General features: G+C 43.6%; 4 protein-coding genes across 11 annotated transcripts in view; 2 read left to right on the forward strand and 2 right to left on the reverse strand.

The window, feature by feature from the left end:
- The window catches only part of BTK (Bruton tyrosine kinase), a 32,073-nt gene extending 27,298 nt beyond the window's left edge, over positions 1 to 4,775 (reverse strand). For 3 of the 6 annotated variants that reach the window (XR_010406214.1, XR_010406215.1, XM_064574350.1), the window contains exon 1: positions 4,703 to 4,764. The gene's annotated coding sequence lies outside the window, so the exon portion shown is untranslated. Of the gene's footprint in view, positions 1 to 4,269; positions 4,421 to 4,702 lie in introns of those variants that run through there. The other 3 variants (XM_064574348.1, XM_064574347.1, XM_045880530.3) reach the window with 3 other exon arrangements.
- Positions 4,776 to 8,222: 3,447 nt separating this feature from the next.
- On the forward strand, positions 8,223 to 10,950 carry RPL36A (ribosomal protein L36a). 2 transcript variants are annotated; one of them, XM_045880541.3, is made up of 5 exons: positions 8,223 to 8,369; positions 8,772 to 8,877; positions 9,074 to 9,141; positions 10,467 to 10,589; positions 10,877 to 10,950. In XM_045880541.3, exons 1-5 carry the CDS (start codon positions 8,259 to 8,261, stop codon positions 10,895 to 10,897), a joined length of 429 nt encoding a protein of 142 aa, XP_045736497.1. In that variant the 5' UTR covers positions 8,223 to 8,258; the 3' UTR covers positions 10,898 to 10,950. The 2 variants fall into 2 exon arrangements, with proteins under 2 accessions (XP_045736497.1, XP_064430421.1); XM_064574351.1 differs by having other exon boundaries at positions 8,352 to 8,393.
- Positions 10,951 to 11,822: 872 nt separating this feature from the next.
- GLA (galactosidase alpha) lies at positions 11,823 to 21,107 on the reverse strand. The gene is made up of 7 exons (XM_045880557.3): positions 20,772 to 21,107; positions 17,827 to 18,001; positions 16,655 to 16,832; positions 16,007 to 16,098; positions 14,390 to 14,551; positions 13,794 to 13,991; positions 11,823 to 13,211 (listed from the first exon to the last, which is right to left on the reverse strand). Exons 1-7 carry the CDS (start codon positions 20,963 to 20,965, stop codon positions 12,948 to 12,950), a joined length of 1,263 nt encoding a protein of 420 aa, XP_045736513.1. The 5' UTR covers positions 20,966 to 21,107; the 3' UTR covers positions 11,823 to 12,947.
- Positions 21,108 to 21,222: 115 nt separating this feature from the next.
- HNRNPH2 (heterogeneous nuclear ribonucleoprotein H2) lies at positions 21,223 to 26,771 on the forward strand. Of its 2 annotated transcripts, none has more exons than XM_045880573.3 (2): positions 21,223 to 21,377; positions 25,174 to 26,771. In XM_045880573.3, the coding sequence occupies exon 2, from the start codon at positions 25,227 to 25,229 to the stop codon at positions 26,574 to 26,576; it is 1,350 nt and encodes a 449-aa protein (XP_045736529.1). In that variant the 5' UTR covers positions 21,223 to 21,377; positions 25,174 to 25,226; the 3' UTR covers positions 26,577 to 26,771. The 2 variants fall into 2 exon arrangements, with proteins under 2 accessions (XP_045736529.1, XP_045736537.1); XM_045880581.3 differs by having other exon boundaries at positions 21,250 to 21,365.
- Positions 26,772 to 27,695: the final 924 nt, after the last annotated feature.

A 27,695-nucleotide genomic window follows, 5' to 3' on the forward strand; every position in this document is an offset into this window, starting at 1 on the left:
TTTATTTATTTATTTTAGAGAGAGAGAACTCGCTCCAGCACGAGTGGGGGGAGGGGCAGAGGGCGAGAGAATCCCAAGCCGACTTCCTGCTGAGTGCTGAGCCCCACATGGGGCTTGATCTCACCACCCATGAGATCATGACCTGAGCCGAAATCACAAGATGGACGCTTACCCGACTGAGCCACCCAGGTGCCCCTCCCAGTATAATGGCTTATGATTTATTTATCTTGGTAGCTCTAGTTCACACATTTTGATCTATTTCTATATGCATAAACTATTCTGTATGATGAATTCATCACACTTTATTTGTCCACTCTCCTATTGATGGATATTTAGATTGCTTGTTTTCAATTATAAACAATGCTGCCATGCACATCCTTGTACACGTGATCATAGATTTCCACTCTCAGCATGAATTCTCAGTTACTCAGACAAAGTGGCAAACCCAGGTCTGACTTATCTGTTGGTCTATGTGCTTTGTGTTATCCCTTGTTCCCGTTTTAGTCCTGTCTTCCTGAAGTTTTACTATGGAATCTGGTAGAATTATCAACTGTCTGAAATTAGAGTATGATGGGCTAAATTTACATTCCCAAAAATCTCTTTTCAGTCCCAAGAAGCATCTCTCAGGTTCTGATTGAGATTTTCACTGAGAATTCCCTGGCCTTGGAACCAGAAGAGAAGTCTTCTTTAGAATATAACCATAGCAACATAGAAACCTAATTACTCTTGCTAAGTTCCCAAAAAGCTCTATCCAGGCACCAGTGAAACCTAATTATTTGATAAGCTTCATGGTCAGCGTGACAGGTGACCAAATTTATGGTGAAGCCCTCCAGCCAAAATCAGTTTTCTGGCTGCATGTTAACCAGGAAAATTCTCATCTCCTGCAGTCCTCTCCAAGAGGTCTCGGGTCTCTGGTTCTTCTTCAGCCTTTCATCATGCTAACATTGGACATGAGAGCCAGATAGCTAATCCGAAGTTTGCACTCAGCATCAGATTGGTGGTAATACATTCAGCACTGTCCCTCTGCTCCGAGGGTGACTCCTGGGGTGGCCGTCTTTCACTCTGGACTTGAGTGGCCCTTTGGCCTTCTTTTTCAGTTTAGTTTTTGTTTTCCCTGGTTTAAATAGTTGCTGTATTTTCTCTTTTGATATTAAAATAACACATGTTCATTATAAAAAATGTTTCAAGTACAGGAATATTAAAAAGAAAACATCAATTACAAGCTCATCATCCAAGGGCGTTAATATTGGGGCATATTACCTTCCATTTTTTCCTGTGCATTTCTCTTAGGTTTGAGATCATATTGCACATAGTATTTACGGTTTACTTGTATTTCTTGACATTATCTATCCATCCATCCACCCAACACACCTTTCCCCCAAAATATCTAAAGGTCTTGTTTAACGGTATTCCTGATTATTTTTCCATGATATTAGGATCTCTATATAAGCATCATTTACCAAGTCAGAAAGTGTGTGCATTTTGCATTTTGAAATATATTGACAAAGTAGTCTCCAGAAGCACTTTACCAATTTCCACTCCAGATAGCAGTTTTTGAGAGCCTGCTTTTCCCATTCCTTTATTTTCTGCTCCATTTCTAGTCAGTTTTTTTACTCTGCTTTTATTGCCGACTAGTCTGTTTTTTTCATTGAGCCAGTGAATTTCAGAAGAATTTCATTCTTCTAGGGATGAGCTAATTGACTATAGTTTATTTTTTTTAGGGAAGCAAGGCAGTGAGATGAGCTTCTCCTTGAGGTTCAGATAAGCAACTTTAACTCTCAGGGCATCTGGTGATGCTTCTCAGAGAGAGTAAGAAGGAAAGCCTGGGATTAAGCTTTTGTGTTTCAAACACCCTTTCTCATTGCACATGAACCTCTATAGAAACTGAAAGTCACACGTGGCCCATTTGTTTCAGGGTCCTCAGAGAAGTTCTCTCTCCCCCTCCCCTGATGGCTTCATTTGCATAACCAAGCAGCTTTGGAGTGAGTTAGGTCAATGTCTTGTCTCTAGCTTCTTGTTGAGCACTGACTCACTGAAAATTCTAGCTCTCCCTTATTGCCAGGAGTTAGCAATCAGATCTCAGTATAGCATCTTTGGGCAAAAAGCAGCAGGTATCTGCTTTGGATGACTCTTTGGAGAACATCCAAACTGGTTTTCAAAAGGCATATCTTCCCCTTATACCTAAGTCACTTCCTGGTATGGGTCTAGTCCACTGAAAGGAAAGTCTCTGTAGGAAATTTGCTCAAATGGAAATAGTAAATCATAGTGATGATAACTTAAAATTGCACCAAGACCCTTGAAGTGGATGGAAAATTGCACTGGTTCTCACCAGTGAGAACCTTACAGTGAGCCTCTTACAAAGGGCTCCAGACAAACACATCACCAGCCATAAGCAACAATTTGGACTTTACCATAAACAGCTTAAACAGTTTGACTATAAAGAGGGTCAGAACAGAGCAAACAGGGCTAGCCTTCAGGGATACTGTTTTGGTTGAATGCTTTAGGTTCCACGAGTATTTGCATTTTGTGGCTTATCAGGAGGATGACATTGTTTTATCAAATAACTGAGGCTCCCGAGAGGCTATAGCACCCTTGTTTCAGGGGCTTGGCATGCAAAATGAAGGAAGGAGCAGAACTAGCACACAGCTAACGGCACAGGGGACAGTCCCTCAGCCTTATAGACCCCTGCCCCTAGGCTTTGCGGCTGTCTTGCCTCTGGAAACACGCAACATGTCAGAGGGATTTTGAGCGTGGAGAACTGGATGATCAGGACTGGGCCAGGACGGGGGATGCCTGGGTGGCTCAGTCAGTTAAGCGTCTGCCTTTGGCTCAGGTCATGATCTCAGGGTCCTGGGATCCAGGCCTGCATCGAGCCCCACGTAGAGCCCCAAATCGAGCCCTGAGCCCCACATCGAGCCCCGCATAGGGCTCCCTGCTCAGCTGGGAGCCTGCTTCTCCCTCTCCTGCTCCCCCTGCTTGTGCTCGCTCTCTCTGTCAAATAAATAAATAAAATCTTAAAAAAAAAAAAAAAGGACACTGGACCAGGATTCCATTTGGAGGTCTAAAAGCTCATCCAAGGATGTCTTGATTAGGGCCACCAATCCCTTTTATTCTAAATGCCACACTATTTGCTCTAGGCAGACCCACTCAGGCAGAATAAAAATAATGGCAAACATGGAGATATTAGCGCTTACTATTGCCAGGCTTTAACTGTTTTATATATATTAGCACAGTTACTACTCACAACATTCCTGTGGGGAAGGTACTAGAAAAGTAGGGGGGAAGGAAAAAGGGAAAAGAACAGGGGAAGGAAAGGGCAAGAATAATCTAATGCAATTCAACAATTGTTCATTAAACTCTGACTCTGTTCCAGGGGATGCGGTAATGAACAAGATAAAGGGGGGGGGTATAAGAAGAGGGAATACAGGTAGATATAAGAGGAAGAGGAAAAGGAGGAAGAGGATGGAGAGGAGGAGGGAACGGAGAGGAGGAGAGAAGAGAAAAGGAGACAAGAAATGATGAAGACAAAAGAAAGCCGTGCACATGGCAGGCAACGGTAATAGAAAAAACCTTCCCCATGACCTCAGGGGTTGGCCACACTGTCTGGGCTGAGGCTGAGGCTGTTTTCTTCTGGCCCAGTCTTTTACCCACATTACCACGAGGTTGGCACACACACAATCTTTCCAATAAGCCAGCTCCGCTCCCGGCAAACATCAGCCCAATGCAGCCCCAGGCAGGTAGCTTACACCTAGGGTTACTTAGCCTGGGCTTTTCCCCAGTTTACAAAGGCTGAGGGCCTCTGGTGGCATGTGAGCTTTTACTGTCTTCTCGATCTGCCCCTTAGATTTTCTTCCTCTAAGGGCCTCTGGACACAAGTCAACCTTTTGGGTCTTCAGGTAGTATTTGACCAAATGGCCTATTTGTATCTTACTACCATCAACGAGATTCCTTTGCTGCCAAGTTTTGCAGGGGTGCCCCCTTCCAACATTTGCTACCTGTTCAGATGGTCACCTCATGTCCCACTTTGCTCTTCTTGTCTCCCCCCCTCCACAACCCGACTCAGAAGGAACCCTTACAGCCCCTTCTGATCATTGCGAAGGACTGCCAGGGCCTTGCGCTGATGACACTCCCACCCTCTGTCGGTCTCCTTAGCCAGCAGACTACTATATGGCACGAGCCATGCTTTCTCTCCGGCCTTCGGTTGGGGGGGGGTGTCCCATGAAAAGTATTTGTGGCAGCTGCCCAGCCCCCGCCATGCCCCAGACCCACCTCAGTCCTGACTTAATGCAGGTAGCTTCCCAGATGCATTGAGCTGCCAGGACTTTGAAGGTGTGACTCGATCTCAGAAGACACTGGCCCTGGAGACATATTCTTACAGTCCAGAGAGGAAGGACAGTCTGAGCAAACCCCACCCTTTCACAGCCACTCAGTTCCCTTTTTTTGTTTCCTGACTTAAACCAATGTCTTTTTTTTTTTTCTTCTTCTCAGCAGCATGGTATCTGGTTCCCTGCTGCTGCCCCTATCCCCCCCAACCCCCAGCTGTCCCCGCCCTTCATCTGCTTGGGACCTCTGACACTGCTATCTTGAATGTGCTCTGAAAGAGCCCTGCTCAACATTACTGGGGCCACTGAGACTCTGGATGGGGCTGGGTTGAGCAGACAGGTCATCATGCCGACCTCCCCGAGGTAAAGGGACCACGTACCTAAAGAACTGTGGGGATAATCAGCAGAGAGTGGAGACTTACAGGAAGGACGGGAATTGCAGACCTGCAAAGACAAAACAAAGGGTCTAATGAGGAAGAGCGTCTTTAGAGCCTCCTGTCCTTGAAGGCAGAGGAGATTGGGAGGGGGGGTGGTCACACCGTTTAAGCTTGGTAACAAAAGATGGAGAGTGCTCACAAAAGGGACCCCAAAGTGCAGAGCCTGTGAGAGGTAGAGACAAGACTTCCCCCTGCTGAGTCATTTTCTAAGAAAGCATTTTTTTTTCCCTACAGATAAAAATGTCTGAATGTCAGCCCACACAAAGACTTGTGCCCTTCCCCATTTTCTGTGGATGTTGATTTTCTCCCTTTCAGATTCTGCCTGAGGGAGTAACTCTTTGTGTATACCTTTCTCTTTAATTCTGTAAATCCGTGAACCCGACTAAACGTGTCACTCGAAGCCCGAATGTGTCCTCAACTACTTCCTCGCCTATGTTCTAGCCCCAGTGGTCTCTCGGAGGCTTCTCCTAGGACATGCAGCCAATGGTGTCCGCAGACCAGGATTGCCGCAGAGCGCCGGCTGACTGGGCTGCATGCCCACCTTGACACATCAGGCACGGCCATATTTGCTCCCCCCCCCTCCCCGCCCAGACGCTGGATCGAAATGTAGGAGCAGAGCACGGATCTCACTAAGAGTCTGTCGAAGTTTTTAAGGCAACAAGATTTTGTTAAAAAGCATTTTGTAGGAATGGCAGAGCGGGTAATCCTCACATCCGCACAAGAGAGATGGGCAGTAAGTGTTGCACAATCTCCCTATTTCATTGACAACATATATCGTTTTGCTAGTCACCTCTGAACAGCTGCTCTAGTCGCCTGTCTGAGAGTCGGTCACAGACATTCTCCTTGCCTCCCCTTTTCTTCAGTCAGGTACTACCTGTTGTCACATGGCCTGTCCCTTCTCAAGATCCATCAGGGGGTGGAGACTGGAAATTAACAGGCATACAGTGGGGGATCTGGACAAGGGAGAGTGGGACAGGTGATAGGGTAAAATAAACCTAGGCACATTTTTTTTTTTTTTTTTTTTTTTTTTTACCATCTGCCCATGAGCACTTCCCTAACACACTTGTCTAGATGATTGAAGGGCTGCACCCAAATAGTGCAAATAAATGGCCTGGTGTCACCTCAAAAGACTCCCAAGGTAATATAAGTTTCTGTTTTCGGTGGTATCCTGTTCAACATTTTTACTAATGAACTTTGAGGAAGATACAGAAAGTAGCCTAGCTAATCTGCGAATGGTGCAAGGCTGTTGTGTGAGCTAGATTGGATGACGGAACCAGAGCAATCGGTTTGCAAAAAGGTCTTGATCACCTGGTGTGATAAGCCAACTTCACCCAAGGGTATTTTACCCGAGCTAAGGGTCACGTCCCATAATGGGGTACCAAGTTGAACCTCAGAAGACTCCAGGTGAAAGTGGGATAGCCGGAGCATTTGTGAAAATGGTTCAGAGGTTTTTGCGGATAGTAATAAAGAGAAATGTCATATCAGTAACATAGCTGCCAGAAAATCCAAGGTGATATGAGGCTTGCTTGTAGAAGGCCACCTACTCTGCAAGGTCAGGCCTGATCTAGACTCTGTGTTCAGTTCTGAGTGCCTCATGTTAGGGAAAATCAATGAGCAGGGGCATGTCCAAAACAGAGACCAGGATTAGTGAAGGGAATCAAAACCAAAGGCACATCACACAAGGTGTAATAGAAAGAACTGAGATTGATTAGACTAAGAGGGGCCATGTTCACCGTCTTCATATTCCCATGCTACTAACATCAAAAACCTCTAATAACTCCTCAAAGGCCAGTAAGACTGCCTAAGAGCCCAAAGAGAAGAAGAAAATGCTGAGACTAATGGGCTGGCTGTTTGGCAAAGAAACTTTAGGAAATGTAGTAGCAGGTAGGGGTACTGTTTTCATTATCTCCTTCTCAGAGACCACCCAACAAAAAGGAGATGATCAGAGAGTCAGCTCTGGACCCACGGGTATTCCCGGAGAGTTATGCCAGCAGGAGACCCCAGGCTCTCACAGTCCCATAGCCCCTAATCACTGGAACACCTTCCTGAGTCCCTGCTCAGTTCTCTCTCTTCATCAGCCTCTACCCTGCAGCTGCCCCTGCTTGCCCTGTGTGATGTCACTGTTAGGTGCAAGGCTGTGGTGCTAGGACTACCTGGGATGAAATTCCAGCTCCACGAAATAACCACCTCTGTTGTGCCGCAGTTTGGTCACCCGTTAAATATTAATAATGGTACACACTGCTTTGGGTTGTTCGGATTACAAGAGGTAGTAGTATATGAGGTGTTTGGAAAATGCCTGGTATATATTAAGTGCTCCGTAATTGTTAGCTATTATAATTTCCAGGCCACAGTAGGCATATTGTATAATGGTAAAGAAACCCAGGCTCTGGAGTCAGGTCACCTGTGTTTGTATCCTGGCTCCACTAAATACCATGAACATTGGGCAAAACGTTGACTATCCTAAGGCCTCAATTTTCTCATCTGTAAAATGGGAATAATAGTACCGCCTACCTCCTAGAATTACTGTGAGAATTTTATGAGACAATCCATTTTATTTATTTTAAAGATTTTATTTATTTATTTGAGAGAGAGAATGAGATAGAGAGCATGAGAGAGGGGAAGGTCAGAGGGAGAAGCCGACTCCCTGCTGAGCAGGCAGCCCAATGCGGGACTCGATCCCGGACTCCAGGATCATGACCTGAGCCGAAGGCAGTCGCTTAACCAACTGAGCCACCCAGGTACCCTGAGACAATCCGTTTTAAATACTCAGTACCCAGCAGTCTTTCTCTGCTAGACTCTTGAAACCTAGCACATGACTTCTGCCAGGTGTGTAGGGAAGGGAAGAGCTGCTGGATACTTTCTATCTCTTGGCCTGTTGGCTATTGTGCGAGCTGAACAGTTTCATTGTCACTTTTCAGAACCCAGGGCAGCCAACTTGCTCCTTCAATAAAAGGGGGCCGCTTGAATGCCGACCGTTGGTACTACTTTACAAAGTACTTTGTAATTATACACTTATGAGATTATTTGATCATCGTGTCCCTCCCCTAGAACAGTGCCCAACACAGATGGGAATTCAATTAACATTTGTTGAATGGACCAGCCAGCCATGTGATAAACGAATTAGAGCACTGGCTCCCTCCAAGCCTTCAGTTAACCAGCAGTTCACGGTCGAAGATACTCTCAGTGTCCTTGATGGGAAACAGTAACGGAACCTGGGTGTGTAGGGCCCCTCCCTTTGATCCTAGTCGTCCCTTCTCTCGGAGATAGGGACAGGGACACCCGAGGGTCTAGAACGAGCACGGCTTCCCTCCTTTAACGCTGCTACCTAGCGGCGTCCGCCAGAAGTGATGAAGTGAGGAAGAGCTGCAAAGCTGGAGAACTCGAGCAAGCCGAAGCTAGGACCCGCCTCAGGCCGAGTCCTTCCTTAAGCTCCCGCCCGCAGCTCCGAAGCGAGTCCCCTCAGCCGCCAGAGGGCGGTGCTCACAGAGTCTTGGACTCTATGGTCATTCTCGCCGACTCCCATGAGCAAGAGCGACCAGAAGCCTCCTATATACTTCCATTTCCGGCGCGGCCTCTTTCTTTCCGTGTCGATAGCGCTCCCGCAGACATGGTAGGACGCGGGGGAGCGGGCCCGGTAACATCCAGTTTAATCTTTTCGCGCACTTTGACCGAGGCCGTTCCAGGCTGGCTTTAGGCCCACGTGTGGACTCGTTGTACCAAAGAAACCCATTGTTGCCGGGGTCGACCCCGAAGGCACTGGGCTTCGGGGCCAGGAAATGAAGTGATGGGATCAAAGAGGTAGACTTAGCCGGGGGTGGAGGGGCCGTGCGCGCGCTCCACTTCGGGGCCCCGCGGAGGCCGCTGGACCTGAAGCACGTGCGGCTGTACCAGCTTCTGGTCGAGTGTTGTGTGCTAGCGAGCGGTCTGAGAGTCGAGCCCTCCCGGGAGGTCTTGGCTGGGGCGTTGTGCAATTGGGATCTGATAACGCCGCGCGTTCTGAACTCTTTCCTAGGTGAACGTTCCTAAAACCCGCCGGACTTTCTGCAAGAAGTGTGGCAAGCACCAGCCCCACAAAGTGACACAGTACAAGAAGGGCAAAGATTCTCTTTATGCCCAGGGTAAGACGGTCTATACGTAATGCGGTTTTAATCATTCGGGAACTCATATAATACATGAGCAGTCCCGTGCGCACCCCCCCCCCCCAACCTGGGTATTGTTATTTCTGCTGGAAAACCCAAGATAAAACGTGTAAGAAGACTTTTCCGTGTGGCGGGTGTGATTTATTATACCTAACAAAGAACTTGGTTCTCCCAGGAAAGCGGCGTTATGACAGGAAGCAGAGTGGCTATGGTGGGCAGACTAAGCCGATTTTCCGGAAAAAGGTTAGTCGTAATTACTATTTGCCATGCTTCCCACTTATTGTGGTAAAGACCTTGCATTTTTCTCCAGCCCACACTTGCACAGTACAGGTGTGTGTTTTCAGTTTCAGTGAAGTTCTCTGCCGTTACCTGTCTACGTCTAGTAGGCAGTGGAGCTCGGAGTGCAGCCCGGGTCTGACTCTAGTCTACAGTCCTGCACTGTCTCAGTGTTCCATTTTTTTTTGTCCTTCCCTTTTTGAAGACGCAAACATCAAGTACAGGAATGTGCCCTGACTTCTTAAGGACTGAAGTTTGAGTACAGCAGTGAATCCTTTTCCTTTGCCCTGTTCCCCTGTCATACGCTAGTGAATCCTTAGCCCTTGCTTGCAGTGAGAACTGCTCTCTTACTTTGCTTCTCAGTTCAGAAGCCTGCAGTCTGCTACCTATCTGGTGAAGTTTTAAAAGCTCTTAAACATCTTTATCTAGGCCTTCCGCTGCTCTCCTGAATTCTCTTGTCATTCAATCATCCAGGCCAAATGAGTTCCTGTTCTGCCCTAGGTGATTGGCTACCCCTTAAAGTACACAGTGCCTGGAATAGCATTCTTATGAACACAGCATTTCTTTTGTTTGGCGCTTTGCTCATTCAGCCTTGTTCCAGAAAGAATAAGGAATAATGTTAGTGTTCGTTTAGGTGCCGGAAATGGTTTGATCTCAAGGTGGTAAAAGGAATGCCAGATCACCTTTTCACATTCAGCTAACTTGTTGAGAAGGTGGGAAGATTCTGCTTAGGCTTTGGCTTTTGAGAACTGAATGGGCAGAAGTAGAATTCTGATTATAGGAGTAGACTTAAAAAGTTTATTAGTGTACCTTGAGTTAAATAAATACAGTTGAATGCACATAAATTGTAGACATAATTTTAGGTAGTCTCCAGAGAATTGATAGATCTAAAGTAACAATTATTAACCCTAGTGAGAAAGTTATGTTTAGTTCACGGTGTCGTACACTTGGTTGACCCATTTTTGGTTGTGGGGAGTACCAACTATGAGCTGGTGAAAGGCCACAAGCTCAAGGTGGTGTGATGAATGCCTGTTTGATAAGAAGCTCTTTGGGATGTTTGATGGGAATGGAGAATTTGATGGCAATTAGATAACCTTCTACTATTGCTATTAAATTTCCTCTTAAATGCACTGGTTTTTACGTTTCTATTTTCTCCCTATAGCTAAAGACAAATTGCCACAACTCGGTCATTTGCACAGCTTCTCTTTAAGTAGTACTTAACCCAACAGTCCTATTTTGAAGAAAGATTTTCTGCAGTGATTTATGAAGGGGTTGACTTCATTTTTTTTCAGGCTAAAACTACAAAGAAGATTGTGCTGAGGCTTGAATGTGTTGAGCCCAATTGCAGATCTAAGAGAATGCTGGCTATTAAGAGATGCAAGCATTTTGAACTGGGAGGAGATAAGAAGAGAAAGGTATATGATTATGGGTGGAAGGTGCAATCTTTTGGGAGAGGTGAACATTTCTCCCCACTTAATGATGGTGGAATCAGGAATGGGGCAATCCTCTTAAAATAACTAGATCTATAGCTGAAGGTATGAGGCTTTTGGTGTTGGTTTTGGCATGAGTAGTAGAGGGATAATGAGGAGACTTAATTAAAAGGTGGTGATCCCTTTAGGGGGCTAGACCGTGTACTTGAGAGAATAGAGGTTCTTTGCAAAATAAAAAAACTCACTTTTTTTTTTTTTCTGTTCCATTACAGGGCCAAGTGATCCAGTTCTAAGCTTCATATTTTGTTAATATTATGAAGACAATAAAATTTTGAGGTTATGTTCACTTCATTTGGTTGCAGTTGGTCTTTTAAGAGGGAAATAAACTAGTGCCATCAATAAAATTCCCCTTGTGGGGTGGTTTATGCTTGAGGATTCTTCTGGGTACTTTGCTCATTTTGGATTGAATTTGATCTGGTTGAACTCAAATCAAACATGGTGATTTTCCAATTTGGCACTTCAGTTAACATGGGGGTTTCATGGGATTCCTTTCGCTGTTAAGCAAGGGTTATTAGTTATCATGGGACATAGAGTCCCATGAAAACTAAAAATTATATCCACAGTGAATGTAAAGTTTACCAAGAGCGAAATACTTACTCTCCTATACCCTTGCTACTTCAGTCATTTAATGAGGAATTTAGGCCCAGTTTTCTATGCAGAGCATTCCATATGTATTCTAAGTTCTCAGACTAAACTCTGACATTGCTCAAACCTTTTGATATACCCCCTCAGACTTCAAAGTAGACATAAATTCTCATGTTGAAATAATTGCAGAGGATATAATGTCTAGTGAATTAAGCTGCCTGGCAGAATTTAACAGGGATATCTGTCAATTTTTAAAGATGTCTAATCGTTGCAAATTTCACATCCTTTTCTCTTTGTATACTTGATTCTTACTGATGTTCAGCTTTTCATACTTGTACAGCAAAACTGGAGGCGAAGTATATAAGCAATACATTTTGGTAACTAAGTACATCTCTGTGAGATGGAGCAGTTTTCTTCCACATTGCCTTGTTTCCGTGGGTGATTAAGTCTGGGTTTGCCAGTTTTAGCAACTGATGATTACCAATTTTATTGAAAATAATTGATAATCACCTAACAGGCAAAGGAATTGTTACAACATGCACTTTGTATTTTGAGGGCCTTTGTCCCTTGCTAATTTTGTGCTGTTGTGCATTCAGGCTGGGTGAGCTGCTGCCGTTGGTCATGTGGGAGAAGGGTGATTGTGAAAGGGGAGCAGGTGATGAGTGGGCTTGAAGCTTTGACTACAGATTGGTCCTCCGGCAAATCAATGGTAGGAAAAGGGAATTCTAATGTCTAGAAATTCCTTTGAAATGATCCATTCCCTGGGGCACGTGGGTGGCTCAGTCACTTAAGTGTCTGACTCTAGATTATGGCTCAGGTCATGATCTCGGGATTGTGAGATGGAACCCCGCATCAGGCTCTGTGCTGGGCGTGGAGCCTGCTTGGCATTCTCTCCTGTACCACCCCCTTAAAAAAAATGATCCATTCCCACATACCCCAGTCTGAAGATCATTGCCTCATCACATCCTAGAGAGGAGGCAACTTAAAAGGGGAGAGGGTGTTCTGGCCAGAGATCATAATGTATCAACTCTTGCTGGTGAAAATAAGCCATGTGCTTTTGTTGGATCTAGACTGCAAACAACCTTAGGATTTGGAAACTGGTGGAGTGTCTTGACGAGATGGTTCCATAAAAATTCAGTAATGTCTCTTGGGTTGCTTCTGTAGGTTATTCCTGCTGGGCTATTTTTTGCCCTTGAAGTAGCTTTGTTTTTCTCCTCCCTTTGGGCTAAGATTGTATTTAAGCAGTGCCATCCAAGCACCTCAGTAGGTAGTAGTTGGAAGGGTTGAAAGTCTGGGCTGAAATCTTGGCTGTAGTTTGTAGTGGATAAGTACCTGCCTCTGCTGTTGGTGAGGATTCAAATGGCTCATATACTTAACACCTCTAAAACAGTGCCTGGCACATTCTTTCATTTTGTTTCAAAAGCTTTTCCCCAAAATGTTGTCTAAAGATACCTTTAGCAGTTTTTACAAAACTCCACTGAGGAAAATTTTATTGACCGAAAGGACAACTAAAGTGGGAATGGAAGAAAAGGGAGACACCAGTGGGGGAATCACTTGGCAACAAAATACACATTTTTTTTTCCTTTTGAAGTAGGGGCTTAAACTCAGGACCCTGAGATAAAGACCTGAGCTGAGATCAAGAGTCAGAAGCTTAACAGATGAGCCACAGGGGCCGCAACAAAGGCTTTTTAGTGTAGGCTAGGTCGCTGCCAGCCGAAGTAAAACGGTGCCTGTGGGATTTATCTTAGTTTTTAAATCTGAAGTCCACTGATAAAACCCAAGCTTTCTCTTCTCAGGCAGGAGCTGTGTGATCATGCAGTCAGGAATACAGGCCAACCCCTGACCCAGGGAAGCAATAGAGATGGTATGAAAACGAGGTCCACCAATCTCCTGCAGGTTTACCATAGCCACAGCCCAGGCTAAGTCCGACAGTGGGCGTTCCCACACCTCAATGTTGTCTTCCTGAAAAGTAAGCCAAGAAAATAGGTGTGATAGCTTGGTAACTAGCAAGAAGCTGCCTTGCTGGTACTGACATTCAGTTATTGTCAGAACTACTGAGCACTTCTAGGAAAAATTAAAATCCTACAGCATGCTTTGGAAATAAGGTAATGGTTAGCAAAAAAGGAGCCTCATTACTGATTATAATACGAAGATTAAAAGTAAATATTCTCAGCTCAGTTGGTTAAGCGACTGCCTTCGGCTCAGATGATCCTGGAGTCCCGGGATCGAGTCCCGCATGAGCTTGCTGCACAGCGGGGAGTCTGCTCTTCTCCCTCTGACCCTCCCCCCTTCTCATGTGCTCTCTTTCTCTCTCTCTCATTCTCTCTCGCAAATAAATAAAATCTTTAAGAAAAAAAGTAAATAGTCTCAAAAGACAAGTGCACATCCTTTTAACAGATTTAGGACCAGGACAATGGTGGTACTTGGGCATAAAGCCATTCCATCTTAAACACACAAACATTTGGATGAACTGTAAACTAGAAGGCAAAAGCATATGTTCCTAGCCAATTCCTATTTTCTCCCATAGAACATTATTTACTGTACCTTTCTAAGCCGGTACCCCTGCTTGCCCAAGGGGTCCTGGTTGATGGCAATTACATCCTTATCCTGAAGGAGGGCTTTGGCTTGAGGGCTGATCTCTCGGAGGTCATTGGACATGAGTAACGGAGCGGCCATGATAGCCCACAGGGCCATCTGAGTTACCTGTTGGTCCCAGCTGAGGCCAAAGTTACCAATCACTAACTGGGACAAAGAAGAGCAAGAATTTAAATTAAAAAATGAAACATTTGGGGTGCCTGGGTGGCTAAGTTGTTAGGCGTCTGCCTTCGGCTCAGGTCATGATCCCAGGGTCCTGGGATCGAGCCCCACATTGCGCTCCCTGCTCAGTGGGAAGCCTGCTTCTCCCTCTCCCACTCCCCCTGCTTGTGTTCCCTCTCTCGCTGTGTCTGTCTCTGTCAGATAGATAAATAAACATTTTTCAAGTTGCCTAGATACAGAAGCCACTTTCTGTGGCACCCGGCTGTGAGTACTCTCATGTAAGGCCTTATTCTAGGAATTTTCCCTTCTGATTTGCCTTGAAAAATCAAATAGGAAAACAGGTCCACTGCAGGGGCTTGAACAAGGAGGGCTCAGGTTCTTACCATATCTGGGTCATTCCAGCCCCCTGGTCCTGCGACATCTACAATTCTCTTCTGGTTAGAAGATGTCCAAGCCAAGATACTCTTTACACTTTGCCAAGAATCATAAACGTCCTCAAAATTTCTCCAGTGATTGCAGTACTGTCGGATTTCTGTGTAATTGGGCTGTGAAAACAGACATAACTCTTCTGTTTACTTTCTACTGACATTCTTGCAAGATGAAAACAGTCAAGTTTAAAGGAGGTACCAGTAGCCTCTTTAGTGTACAGATTAAAGGTCTCTATGAGGAGAGCTAACTCCCTATTATAATGGAATTTCATTGTAAGAAATCTGCTTCAGAAGTAGGCCTTATAACTTAAAACCTCTCAAAATGGCTTTAACACTGTTTATGCTGGAAATTTGCCAAATGGTAACTAAGTATCGGGATTATGGAAGATTTTAATTTTTTTCACAACTTACTGTATTTTCACACTTCCCTAAAATGGACATGTATCACTAAAATGATCTCTGTAAGTAAAAATAAAAGCTGCAAAATTACATAGGATATACAAGCATAGGATAAGGCAATCTGCATCCTAGGCACATGATTTATTAATGGAACAAATACAAGTTTGTAGATAGGGAGGGAGAATATCAGAGGTTTATGATGTTGAGAAAGAAGGGAGAGTATTTTGCAGAGATTAGAGGGGAAGAACAGGGATTCATTGTATAAGTAATTATTCAACACTTACCATAAGCTAGGGATACAGTGATAAAGTCAGACAAGGTCCCTGCCCTCCTGGAGCTTACATTCTAGTGGGGAGACAGACAATAAGTCAATCAACAAATAATTCCATACAGTGCTAAGCTCTTAAGGAAATTTAGCAGATCAATGTGATAAAGAATAAACGGATAGAGGGCTGTTTTAGAGTAGAGAAGAGCTGTCTGAATATGTGGCATTTGGTTTGGGACTTCAGTGTTAAGAAGGAGCCAACCATTTAAAAATCTCGAAGGAACAATGTACCAGGCAAAAACAAAACCCAAGTGTAAAGTCCCTGAGGCAGCAGCAGGCTTGCGTGTTTGAGGGACAGAAAGAAAATCCCGTGCAGTCATGGAAAGAGTGAGGGGAGGTTGGAGGCAGGCCAGGACCAGATCAATGGAGTGTGATTTTATTCCAAATGCAATGGGAAGCCAGTGAAGCAGGGGAGTGCTAGGATTTACATTTTAACGAGATCACTGCGGTGCTGCTTAGAAAATGGAGGGCAGGACCGTGGAAGCGGACCAGGCTGATGGTGCAGTCTGGGCAGAGATGATGGTGGCGGGGAAGACCAGAGTCGATGCAACCGAGATGGAAAGAAGTGGGCTGATTCAGGATGTGCTGTGTAGATAGTACTGATAGCATTGCTGGTGGATAGGCTGTGCACTGCGGAACAAAGGGAAGAATCAAAGATGACCAATTTCCCAGATTAGACTCCAATTATAGCAGTGGAGAGGGTGAGAAGTGGTTGGATCCTGAGAGAGAGGGTAGGATGAGCCTGTTAAGTAAGGCTGGACTTTGAAGGAGACCGTTTGTCTCCTTTGTTCTCAAGTTCTGAAAATCTATCAGCAAGGCTCTGTTGGATTCTGTGCTCACTAGCTCACCTTACGAAAAGGCCACATATAAAGGGGCCACTCACAGGAATACACAATGCTTCTGCCAGTCCTGTTCAGGGCCAAGGACATACGCTTATAACCTGTATGAGAAAACAATGGGTGAAATAAGGGAAAGAAGGGAATTTCCAGCTGGCGCTGTGTATTTTAAAAAGAGGCTGCCTGGAAAGGCCGTGGTTATATCTTAAACCAGCAGCAGAGACAGGTGGCTGCTTTGTGATTAAATTGTGTTTAGTACCTCCCAGACTGCTGGGATTGTTCTCAGGAGGTAGTGTGGGATGGTGCATAGACTGAGGAAAGGCAGGAATGAAGATGCTCTTTTTTTTCTGGGACTGACATTCCAGATGCTTTCCCAAGTGCTGTTATGGAAAGTTACAATTACTATTTGTAATGAACTCGGAGCCCTCTTGAATGAAACGTGCACATTATTAGCCATGATTAGGCATGCGTGGATTTTACATGCATGCATGCATGAATGCATGGACAAACTGAAAGAAAAGAAGAGATAGGAGCTCTGGCACATTGAGAATATATTTCTAGTATCGTGACTGAGCATTTAAAATGTGAAGATGAGCTCTTTGGAATGCTCCAGTTACCCTGGCCTCCAAGTTCCTCCCTTTGCTCATGGCTAAATCATACCTTTTTCCAAATGTTCCACGCTGTCACAGTAACAACCGTCAAATTTTAGCAGATCTACTCCCCAGTCAGCAAAGGTCTTGGCATCAACGTCATAGTGTCCAAAACTCCCAGGGAAGCCTGCACAGGTTTTATTTCCAACATCTGCATAAATTCCTAGCTTCAGTCCTTTGCTATGGACCTGAAATGAGAGAAAAGGATCACCACAGTACAAGGGCAATCATGAAGTACAGAGAACCACTCTAGGCTGGGGGCACAGATAAGTATATTTCACTAGGTATCAGGGGCTTCTTTTTTCACAAACCCCCAAAATTATCCAGGTGAGTTAGCTGGGAGACAAAGTCTCCAATGCTGCTGAGTTCAAACTATATATGTAAGCTGTGATACGGAACTAAAGGGAAAGCTATCACTCTCATCTTCTTCTGATGGGATCCTAAAAGTTGCCTTTCCATGGCAATAATACAATTATTTGGACAAAGACTCTCACCATGACCGTACCTTAGGCTCCTCTGTGCCCTTTTCTCAAGTAGGCCTCACGTTTCAGCAAGAATCCTGCTAAGTCATCTCCCTACCCTTGGTATCTGATCAAGTGCCTCATCCTCTGCCCTTCATGTCTAACCCCTTGGCCTGCCTGCCTTTAGCAAGAATTCTCTTGACCTTGATGTCTCCTCTTGGTAATTTTCCATCCACTGACACCCTCAAGTCTGCTCATTGACTATAAAACTCCACCTGTCTTTGTTGTATTTGAAATTGATCTTGGCTCCTTCCCCTATTGCAATAGTACTGAATACATCTGTCTTCATTGCCTTTAACTAGAGTCCAGCTCTATTGCTCCTTAATTTCAAGAATATATTCCTTCTATCTTCTACTTTATACTACAATTGTAATAGCTGCTCAAAGCGTATGGAAATACATGCACACGTGTCGAGAACCAAGTTCCCTTTTCCTCCTAGAAAATTCAGTGGTTTCAGCAAAAGGAGAACTTCTCCAAGAGGGGCCTCAAGAGCTACCGCAAAACAAGGATCTGCTGATGGAATGAAAATTCCACGTGATAAGCCTTACAATTTGATATTCAGATAATAGCAGCTATTTTATTTTCTCAGTTTTTCTGAATAAGCTTCAGTACAAAAGTGCTTACAGTCTCCTGAATGAAAGAGAATCATCTATAAACTCACATAATCAGCAAGGCGTCGGATCCCACTAGGAAAGCGTTTAGGGTCTGCCTGAAGTCTGCCTTCTGAATCTCTTTTGGGAGCCATCCAACAGTCATCAATGCAGAGGTACTCATAACCTACATCCTTCCAGCCATCTGACTCCATGAGTTCTGCCATCTGCATGAAGAGCTTCTCACTGCAAGAGAAATTCCAAAAATTATTGCAAATCATTAAACAAATGATAAGGCATCTTGGGGTTTTGCAAGTTCTTTCAACCCAGTTACTACCCAATTCAGTAGTAACCAGTGCAAGGTAAAATGGACTGGGCCCTTTTTTTTTTTTTATTTCCCCCTGCCTGAATACTTCCACCCTAAGAACCTCAATTAGGAATGAGAAATACATGAAATTGAAAAGGTACTTAGAACTAAGAAGAAAGTTCAGTAAAGTAAGAAACTACAAAGTTACTATAATCAACAGCTTCCTCAGATATCAACAATAACCTGTTTGGGAAAAAAAGATACCATTCACAAGAGCAACCAAAAAAACAACAGAAAAACCTAAAATACCTAGAGATAAATTTAAGACATGTGCAGAATCCATAGGAATAAAACTATGATGTTCCCAAATGATTTCAGTAAATGGAGAGATGTTATTTTGCTCTGGGATAAGAAAACTCAATGTTAAAACATATCTTTATATATTTTTAAATTAGGCTCCACGCCCAGTGTGGAGCCCAACATGGGGCCTGAACTCACGACCCTGAGATCAAGACCTGAGCTGAGATCAAGAGTAGGATGCTTAATCCTACTGAGCCACCCAGGCATCTCTTATACATTTAATAAAATCCTGAACAAACCCCAAAAGAACTTTTTAAGGAACTTGGCAACATGATTCAAAAGTTCACCTGAGAGAACATATGAACATTTTACAAAAGATAAATGAAGCTGGTATAGTACCAGTAGCATTAGAATATACAAATCAATGGAATTAGAAAGTTCTGAAAGATCCTTCCAGCCATCTGGTACCATGGAATCTAGTATAAACATATTTTTTAAAGATTTTATTCATTTTTTGAGAGAGAGCATGTGTGTGCACACGAGTGGGGGGGGGCGAGGGGCAGACAGAGAGGGAGAAGCAGGCTCTCCACTGAGCAGGGAGCCCTATGTGGGCTCGATCCCAGGACCCCAGGACCCCAGGATCATGACCTGAGCCGAAGGCAGACGCTTAACCGACTGAACCACCCAGGTACCCCAGGAATTTAGTATATATTAAATGTGGCATTCCTTACAGGAAAATAAAGTTCAGGTGGACTAAAGATGTAAATATTTTTTAAAGATTTTATTTATTTATTCGAGAGATAGAATGAGAAAGAGAGAGAGCGTGAGAGGGGGTAGGGTCAGAGGGAGAGCAGAGCAGGGAGCCCAATGCGGGACTCGATCCATGGACTGCAGGATCGTGACCTGAGCCGAAGGCAGTCACTTAACCAACTGAGCCACCCAGGCGCCCAAAGATTTAAATATTTTAAAAATCCATAAAAATGCTATTAGGGAATGTAGGTGACTATATTATCTTCAGGTAGATAAAGACTTTCTCAACATGATGCCAGAGCCAGAAATCATAAAAACCAACATAAGCTGGAACCACCATATTCATAATATATGACAGACCAAACACACATACACACACAACCCCAAAACCAAACCCAGAACATTTCAGCTAAAAAATAATTAAGTGGAAATAAAAACACCAGATTGGCAAAGTTTCAAAAGAATGACAAAAATGCAGTGTTGGCCAGGGTGTGGGGAAATAGACATTCTCATACACTGTTCTTGGGGATGTGCATTTGTAAAACTTTTGGGGAGGATAGTTTGATATGTAACAAAATAGTTTGATATGTAACATACCTTTGGATCCAATAATTACACTTCTAAGGAAAGAATCTTACGATGTACAAGGATGGTTAACACAGCTTCACAATAATAAAAAAAATTGAAAAGCCTGAATAGCTATCAACAGGAGATTGCTTAAATAAATTATATACATATAATTTGCATTTGTGAAGCACTTATTCTGTGCCAAGGAAACTTTATTTTCATTATACTCTTCTTTACCATCTACATTTTTTGCAATGATCATGCATTAGTTTTATTATCAGATATAAAAATAAGCCAACAACTACTTAGGGAAAAAAAAAAAAAGGAAAAGACAAAAAGAAATATGTGATGGGAACTACATTCAGCATCCCAGCATTAAGCTTCCATAGCTTTGAACTGTGTCTGTGAGCATCTGTGATTTATCTCCATTTATTTTGTGCATCAAAGCCAAGAGAGGTTATTTTTGGGGTCTGTGAATGCTCAAAAATTTTTCCATATAAATTAATGGTAATTGCTTCTTCACTTTAAGCCATTCCCGCTTATGGAACACTCAACTTTTGGACAGCAGGGGAAACCTTTATAAAGTTCCTCCAGGTCAACCAGATTCTAGCCAGATGCCACACCCAAGGGCGAGGGGGTGGGGATATCTCAGAGACTCCCTGGTTCCTCTAAACTCCCTCCAGTTACAGCCAAGGAACCCCTGACCCCAAAAGCAGAAGAGCACTGTCTTAGTCCTCTGTCTCTCCTACTCACCCTGGCTGTGGTCACTACCAGTGCCTGGCAGACAGAGGCAGGACAAGCAGTTCCCAAGAAGGGTCTGAACAGAACTGGATGGTGAATGGATCAAGTCCCTAGTTGGGTGATCCGGCACAGAGGGACGGAGAAGCAGGGGTTGCTGACCCGACTCCTACCGCAGGAGGGGTCACGCCAGACAAAGTTTAGGGCTAGTTCGCCACCAGGGTAGTTTGCTGGGGATAAAAAAGCAGCAGCAGTAGGGGAGCCCTCCCTCTGCGACCCTCCATCTCCCCCCAAAGAGAGACAGACAAACGCACGGGAAGGCGAACGCAAGGGGTTACTCATTATCTCTCATACCTGATACAGGAATCCGGCTCTTCTTGGCAGTCAACATTGCACATGAAGCGCTCCCAGTGCAGCCAGCCCATCGTAGGGGTCATCGCCAAGCCATTGTTCAGGGCCCTGGCCCCAGGGAAGCTCCAGAGAACCAGGGCCAGGAAGCGAAGTGCCAGCAGGAAGCCCGGCAGCTGCACTTTGCCTTTCAGCTTCATCGCCACCTTAATGCAGTACAAATTTCCACCGGTGAAGTGGGCTTTTAAGTTTAACTTTAGAGGCGGACCAATCACCGGTGAGCTATTAAATAATGACGTTATTGTTTCTGAGGCAACTGGGACGGTTATCCCCAGAGGTGGACCAATGATCACTCACGTCAAACGCACCGCAACCAATCACACTCTTCCTTTCTTGATATTGGCCCGCCCTGCTTCCATACCAGAAGGAAGTGCGGCGCTTTAGAGATCCCGAGTCTAAGCCGGGAGCTGCTCACGTGACCGAGATCTCACATGACGTAGGCGATCACGTGATCAGTCGCTTACGTGAGCAGAAGTAGTTCTGGTCGTCGTCTACCGTCTCGCTATAGCCGTTTGAGGGAAGAAGGAGGAAAATTATCCGGTATCGTTAGAGGTTGGTGTGTGGGTGGGAACTGGGGACCCGAGGGTGGTGATGATGAAGACCAAAGCAGGATCCGCGGGCCGCCTCCGCCTTTTTCGTTCCCCGCTTTCCCCTCCCCCGCTCCCCCTCCCCCCCCCCCATCTCAGTGCCGGGAAGCCGCCTTTGCTGCGCCTGGTGGGGAAATGGTGGACGTTCGTGACTGTGTGTGTGTTTTTGTATATCTGTCTGTCTGGGCGGGTCTCAGGGGACCCTTAAGAGAAACTCTAAGGTGAAAACGCTTGAAAACCACGTCCCTGGATTAGGAAAAACAAATATTGAGCCCAGTGGCCGGAGTGCTGTTCCATTCAGGCACTTAGTCCCTACTGATTGTCTGTCTGTAGGGGGAGGCACCAAGTGAATTTTATCTGTAGAGTCACTTCTAGGCAAATGCTGCGTGCCTGACAGAGGCGCTCAATAAATGTTTTTACTGAATTGGATATTTAAATAACGTTTATTTTTGTACTTATAATAGTCTACATGTTCAGTTTTGAACATTCAAAAAATAACAGTATACTATAAATTTAAAAAAATACACGTAATTCATCATCGGGAGGTAGCTATTCAGCATTTTGGTGTATAAAAAGTATGTGTATAACACACATATAAATACACAATTTCTTAACCCACAAATGGAATCCTGGTTCCTACTTCAGCAACTTAGTCTTGGTGGCCTTCCCGGGAGATAGAGTAATGAAGCAGAATCTCCCTGCCACTACAGAGGTGATGTTAATTTCTAAAGTGCTGCAGTGACATGAAATGGGATTGGTCATCCAAGAGATAAGGCATGCAAAAAACCAGTCGGTAAATCTGTCACTCAAACCTGAAGATGGTTTATAGGGAGACTGTTATTTGCAGATGCAATGTGCCAGGCATATAATAGGCAATTAATAAATGTTGAATCCTCAGTGTAGTTTTATGGCAGTTATTAAACTTTGTACTTTCTTTCCAAGAGGCCCAGTGTTTCCAGACCATGTCAGACAAGCCATGCACATATACAGAATTAGAAAACTTTATAAAAGCAAACATTTAAATTTATTTTTTGCTGAAATAAAATTAATCTGCACAGAAAATTAAGAATGCACAAGAAATTGAAAAAATAACATTGAAAAAGCCAGAAACCTGCCACTTAGAGCAATCACTATTAACATTTGCCGCACTCCCCATGTATATATATTTTTCTAACATTTTGTTCCAATGACTGATTTTTAAAAATTAAAACTATAAAGAAGTATATTGGGTAAAGAGTGAAAATATCTCACCCTACCTTCCAGTTCCTGTTTTCTCAGAACACAAATTTGTATTATGTGCTTTTTCAGATCGTCGTCTATGCATTTACATACATATATACCTGCATGCTTATATTTTAAAATAAGTAGGATCATACTATGCATATTTTATTTAATACATTTTGGAAATCTTCCTAGGTCAGGGCAGATCTTTTTTCTTAACAGCTGCATAGGATTCCATTTTAAGGATAAAGTATATTGTAATTCATTCAGCCATTCCCCTATTGATGAATAGTTAGGTTTCTAATTTTCAGCCATTACTAGCAGTGCAATAACAGTGAACATTTGTGAGTATTTCTGTTGACCAGGTTCCTGGAAGGAATTATAGTAGGGTCAAAGGATATGTGAACATATATGTGTTTTTTTTACACGGTTGAGATTATAAAGCAGCCGTGATCTTGGTTCGTAAGATTATAGCATATGTAGTTCCTCATGTTATTAAATATTTGTATAATTTTAAAATTAAGTGTGTGATATTCTTTCTTAATAAAATACCTTTTGAAGAATATATAGCTCTATAAATCTTTGAATTTCAGGTCATCTCCTTAGGGCACATAATCTGAAATGGATTTACTGTATCAAAAACTGTGATACATGTTTCCAAATTGCTTTCCAGAAATATTGTATCTACTTTCACTCCTCTAGGAGTGTTCAAGAACCCTGAATATTAGCATTGGCTTATCCTCCCTGTTTAATTTTTCACTGTCTTGGTGGGTGAAAAATGTTGATTAACTCTGGCTTTAATTTGGATTTCTGATGATTGATGAGGTTTTAACATTTCCCAGACAACTCTCCTGTATCCTCCCTCACATCTGTTTTCCCCCAGTATTTAATCTGTTATCAAGTCCCGCAGAATCCACCGCTTTGAATGCGTAGATCACATCTTTCCTTTCTTTTTTCTTTTATATTTTTTAAGATTTTGTTTATTTGAGAGAGAGAGCGCGCGCGCACAAGCGGGGGGAGGGACAGAGGGAGAAGCAGACTCCCCACAAAGCAGAGAGTGGGGTTCCATCCCAGGACCCTGAGATCCTGACTTAAGCGGAAGGCAGCCACTTAACCCACTGAGCCACCCAGGTGCTCTCCTTTGTTTTTTTAAAAACTACTGTTGCCTTGGGGCGCTTGGGTGGCTCAGTGGGTTAAGCCTCTGCCTTCGGGTCATGGTTCCAGGGTCCTCGCTCAGCGGGAAGCCTGCTTCTCCTCCCTCTGCCTGCCGCTCCCCTTGCTTGTGCCCGCTCTCCTTGCTTGTGCTCGCGCGCATGCTCTCTCTGTCTCTCAAATAAGATCTTTAAAAAAACAAACAAAAAAACTGCTGTTGCCTTAGGTGAATCCCTTATGCCTGCCTCATAGTGACTGGGTTTCTAGCTGATCTTGCTGGTGTCATACCAACCCCCTCTGTTTGAGTTCCACACTGTTGCCAGGGTGATCTATTATTTGAAAGGGCTCTGATTACATCACTTCCCTCCCCTCACTCCCCTGCCCACTTCCCTCTCCTCACTCCTTCACCCACTCCCCTACCCCAAACCCTTAGAAGGCCCTTAGTGTTTGTCTATCAAGTAAGGTCTTTGGGATCCTATGTCTACCTTGCCAGCCTTATCTCTCGCCGAGCCTCGTCCTATTTTATGCTCCATCCGTAATTTTTAAAATTTACTTGTGGATCCTTGAACTGGTGAGTCTGTTTTATTTAACAATTCTGTGCCAACTGTTAGAATTGACCAACTAGTCCCTGTTTTATACCACCTTTTCACCCTGGCCAGAATTTTGTCATAGCAGGGATACTGTTTATTTGCCCTTTTGTCTTAATTAGTAAAGATGTATAATGCCCCTGTAGGACCATAAACCCTTTCTGGGCTTATTGATCCTTGTATCCCAAAGCCAAGTCCTGTACTTGGCAGCTGAAAAATATAAAAGGAATGTGTGAATTTTTTCCATTTATCTCTTAGGCCTTAATATTTCCCTGATTTTATTAATTGGCATGAGTTCTTTATATAATAAGGATATTAATGTATTGGTGTAAGTATCTTATCAAGTGTACTGTTTGTCTTTTAATTCTGTTTAATCTTACCTTTGATGTAATGAAGTTTTTCATTTTTATGTAATCAGGGATAGCCATCTTATATTCACATCTTCCAGTGATTTTGTTGCTGTTAATTTTTTATGCCTTTTATGTTCTGTAATGTTAATACATGTTCAGGGTAGAAAATTTAGAACATACAGAAATGTCCAAAGAAAATATTCCTTTAGTCAAGAAGTTCCCATAATCCTACTGCCCAGAAATAACCACTGTTAATGGTATCCAACACGTAATAGGTATTGAGTAAAATATTCGTTGGGTGAACGAATTAAAAATTTGGTGTAGTCTTTTTATTTATATGAATGTTTTAGAAAAAAGCTATCCATGTGAGTTTTATATTATTAGTTTGCTTTTTTTCTCTTACTGTATCGTGAACTTTTTTCCATGACAGTAGTCTTCTAATTTTTTTCAGCTACACCGAGATCGCACCGAGCCAAGCTTGCCACCAAGAGCCCAACAGTCACCATGATGCTGAGCACAGAAGGCAGGGAGGGGTTCGTGGTGAAGGTCAGGGGCCTACCCTGGTCCTGCTCAGCTGATGAAGTGATGCGCTTCTTTTCCGATTGTAAAATCCAAAATGGCACATCAGGTATCCGTTTCATCTACACCAGAGAAGGCAGACCAAGTGGTGAAGCGTTTGTCGAACTTGAATCCGAAGATGAAGTGAAATTGGCTTTGAAGAAGGACAGAGAAACCATGGGACACAGATACGTTGAAGTTTTCAAGTCCAACAGTGTTGAAATGGACTGGGTGTTGAAGCATACAGGTCCAAATAGTCCCGACACTGCCAATGATGGCTTCGTCCGGCTTCGAGGACTCCCATTTGGCTGTAGCAAGGAAGAGATTGTTCAGTTCTTTTCTGGGTTGGAAATTGTGCCAAATGGGATGACGCTGCCGGTGGACTTTCAGGGGCGGAGCACAGGGGAGGCGTTTGTGCAGTTTGCTTCCCAGGAGATAGCTGAGAAGGCCTTAAAGAAACACAAGGAAAGAATAGGGCACAGGTACATTGAGATCTTCAAGAGTAGCCGAGCTGAAGTCCGAACCCACTACGACCCCCCTCGAAAGCTCATGGCCATGCAGCGGCCAGGTCCCTATGATAGGCCGGGGGCTGGCAGAGGGTATAATAGCATTGGCAGAGGGGCAGGGTTTGAAAGGATGAGGCGTGGTGCCTACGGTGGAGGGTACGGAGGCTATGACGACTATGGTGGCTATAATGATGGGTATGGCTTTGGGTCGGATAGATTCGGAAGAGACCTCAATTACTGTTTTTCGGGAATGTCTGATCATAGATATGGAGATGGTGGGTCCAGTTTCCAGAGCACCACAGGGCACTGTGTACACATGAGGGGATTACCTTACAGAGCCACTGAGAATGATATTTACAATTTTTTCTCACCTCTTAACCCCATGAGAGTGCACATTGAAATCGGACCTGATGGCCGAGTTACTGGTGAGGCAGATGTTGAATTTGCTACCCATGAAGATGCCGTGGCAGCAATGGCAAAAGACAAAGCTAATATGCAACACAGATATGTGGAGCTCTTCTTGAATTCTACTGCAGGAACAAGTGGGGGCGCATATGATCACAGCTATGTAGAACTCTTTTTGAATTCTACAGCAGGGGCAAGTGGCGGTGCTTATGGTAGTCAAATGATGGGAGGGATGGGCTTATCCAACCAGTCTAGTTATGGGGGTCCTGCTAGTCAGCAGCTGAGTGGTGGCTACGGAGGTGGTTACGGTGGTCAGAGCAGTATGAGTGGATACGACCAAGTTCTGCAGGAAAACTCCAGTGACTATCAGTCAAACCTCGCTTAGGTGAAGGAACACTAAACACCTATTACAGAAATAAAAGCCCTGCATTTAATGGGGATTGTAGAATGAGAGTGATGTTTAGTATATCCAGTATGATTGGTAAATGGGAAATATCATTGATTCTGATCACTCTTGGTCAGCTTTCTCTTTCTTTTTCTTTCTTTCTTTTCTTTCTTTTCTTTCCTTTTTTTTTTTTTTTTAAGAAAACAAAAATTAAGTTTAACAGTTTTGCATTACAGGCTTGTGATTCATGCTTACTGTAAAGTGGAAGTCAAGGTTTTACAACTTCAAGCTCAGTAATTTCAAACACTGAAACATTCATCTAGGGTATAATAACAACATTCAGTATTGACCATAACTGTTAAAACAATTTTAAGCTTTCCTCAAGTTAGTTACGTTGTAGGAGTGTACCTAAGCAGTAAGCGTATTTAGGTTAAAGCAGTTTCACTTATGTTAAATGTTGCTCTTATACCACGATACATTGAAAACTTTGGATGCATGTTGAGAAACATGCTTTTCTGTAAAACTCAAATATAGGAGCTGTGTCTACGATTCAAAGTGAAAACATTTGGCATGTTTGTTAATTCTAGCTTTTTGGTTTAATATCCTGTAAGGCACGTGAGTGTACACTTTTACTTTTTTTTTTTTTTTTTAAGATCTGGGACAATTTTGAGATGTAATATCAATACCTTAGGAGTTTGGTCATGTCGTTTGTATGAGATTCTGAGGCTTTGATTTAAATCTTTCCTTGTATTGTGATTTCCATTAGATGTATTGTACTAAGTGAAACTTGTTAAATAAATCTTCCTTTTAAAAACTGGAAAAATAATCTTGTACAGCGTGATTATTTTAATGTTCTATCATATCTATCATATGAACCATTTCTTTTTTTGTTATGTTCAATTAGCCAACATACAGTACCTCATTAGTTTTTGATGTAGTGTCCAATGATTCATTAGTTGCCTATAACACCCAGTGCTCATCACAGCATGTGCCCTCCTTAATACCCATCACCCAGATACCGCATCCTCCCACCCCCCTCCCTTCTGTAACCCTCAGTTTGTTTCCCGGAGTCCAGAATCTCTCATGGTTTGTCTCCCTCTCTGATTTCCTCCCATTCAT

This window comes from Mirounga angustirostris, unplaced genomic scaffold, assembly GCF_029215605.1.
Source record: "Mirounga angustirostris isolate CCGP_5_RB_7025 unplaced genomic scaffold, mMirAng1.0.hap1 SCAF_11, whole genome shotgun sequence".
Taxonomy (NCBI): Eukaryota; Metazoa; Chordata; class Mammalia; order Carnivora; family Phocidae; genus Mirounga; species Mirounga angustirostris.

What these genes read in the sequence shown, in the direction of transcription:
- RPL36A (XM_045880541.3), top strand. Translation starts at nt 8,259, where the DNA reads ATGGTCATTCTCGCCGACTCCCATGAGCAAGAGCGACCAGAAGCCTCC. An exon ending in AGCCGATTTTCCGGAAAAAG is followed by an intron (nt 9,142 to 10,466) that starts GTTAGTCGTAAT and finishes ATTTTTTTTCAG; the next exon opens with GCTAAAACTACAAAGAAGAT. An exon ending in GAGGAGATAAGAAGAGAAAG is followed by an intron (nt 10,590 to 10,876) that starts GTATATGATTAT and finishes GTTCCATTACAG; the next exon opens with GGCCAAGTGATCCAGTTCTA.
- GLA (XM_045880557.3), bottom strand. Translation starts at nt 20,965, where the DNA reads ATGAAGCTGAAAGGCAAAGTGCAGCTGCCGGGCTTCCTGCTGGCACTT. An exon ending in CGTGGAACATTTGGAAAAAG is followed by an intron (nt 16,099 to 16,654) that starts GTATGATTTAGC and finishes TTTCTCATACAG; the next exon opens with GTTATAAGCGTATGTCCTTG. An exon ending in GCTGGAATGACCCAGATATG is followed by an intron (nt 13,992 to 14,389) that starts GTAAGAACCTGA and finishes TCTTTGTCCCAG; the next exon opens with TTAGTGATTGGTAACTTTGG.
- HNRNPH2 (XM_045880573.3), top strand. Translation starts at nt 25,227, where the DNA reads ATGATGCTGAGCACAGAAGGCAGGGAGGGGTTCGTGGTGAAGGTCAGG.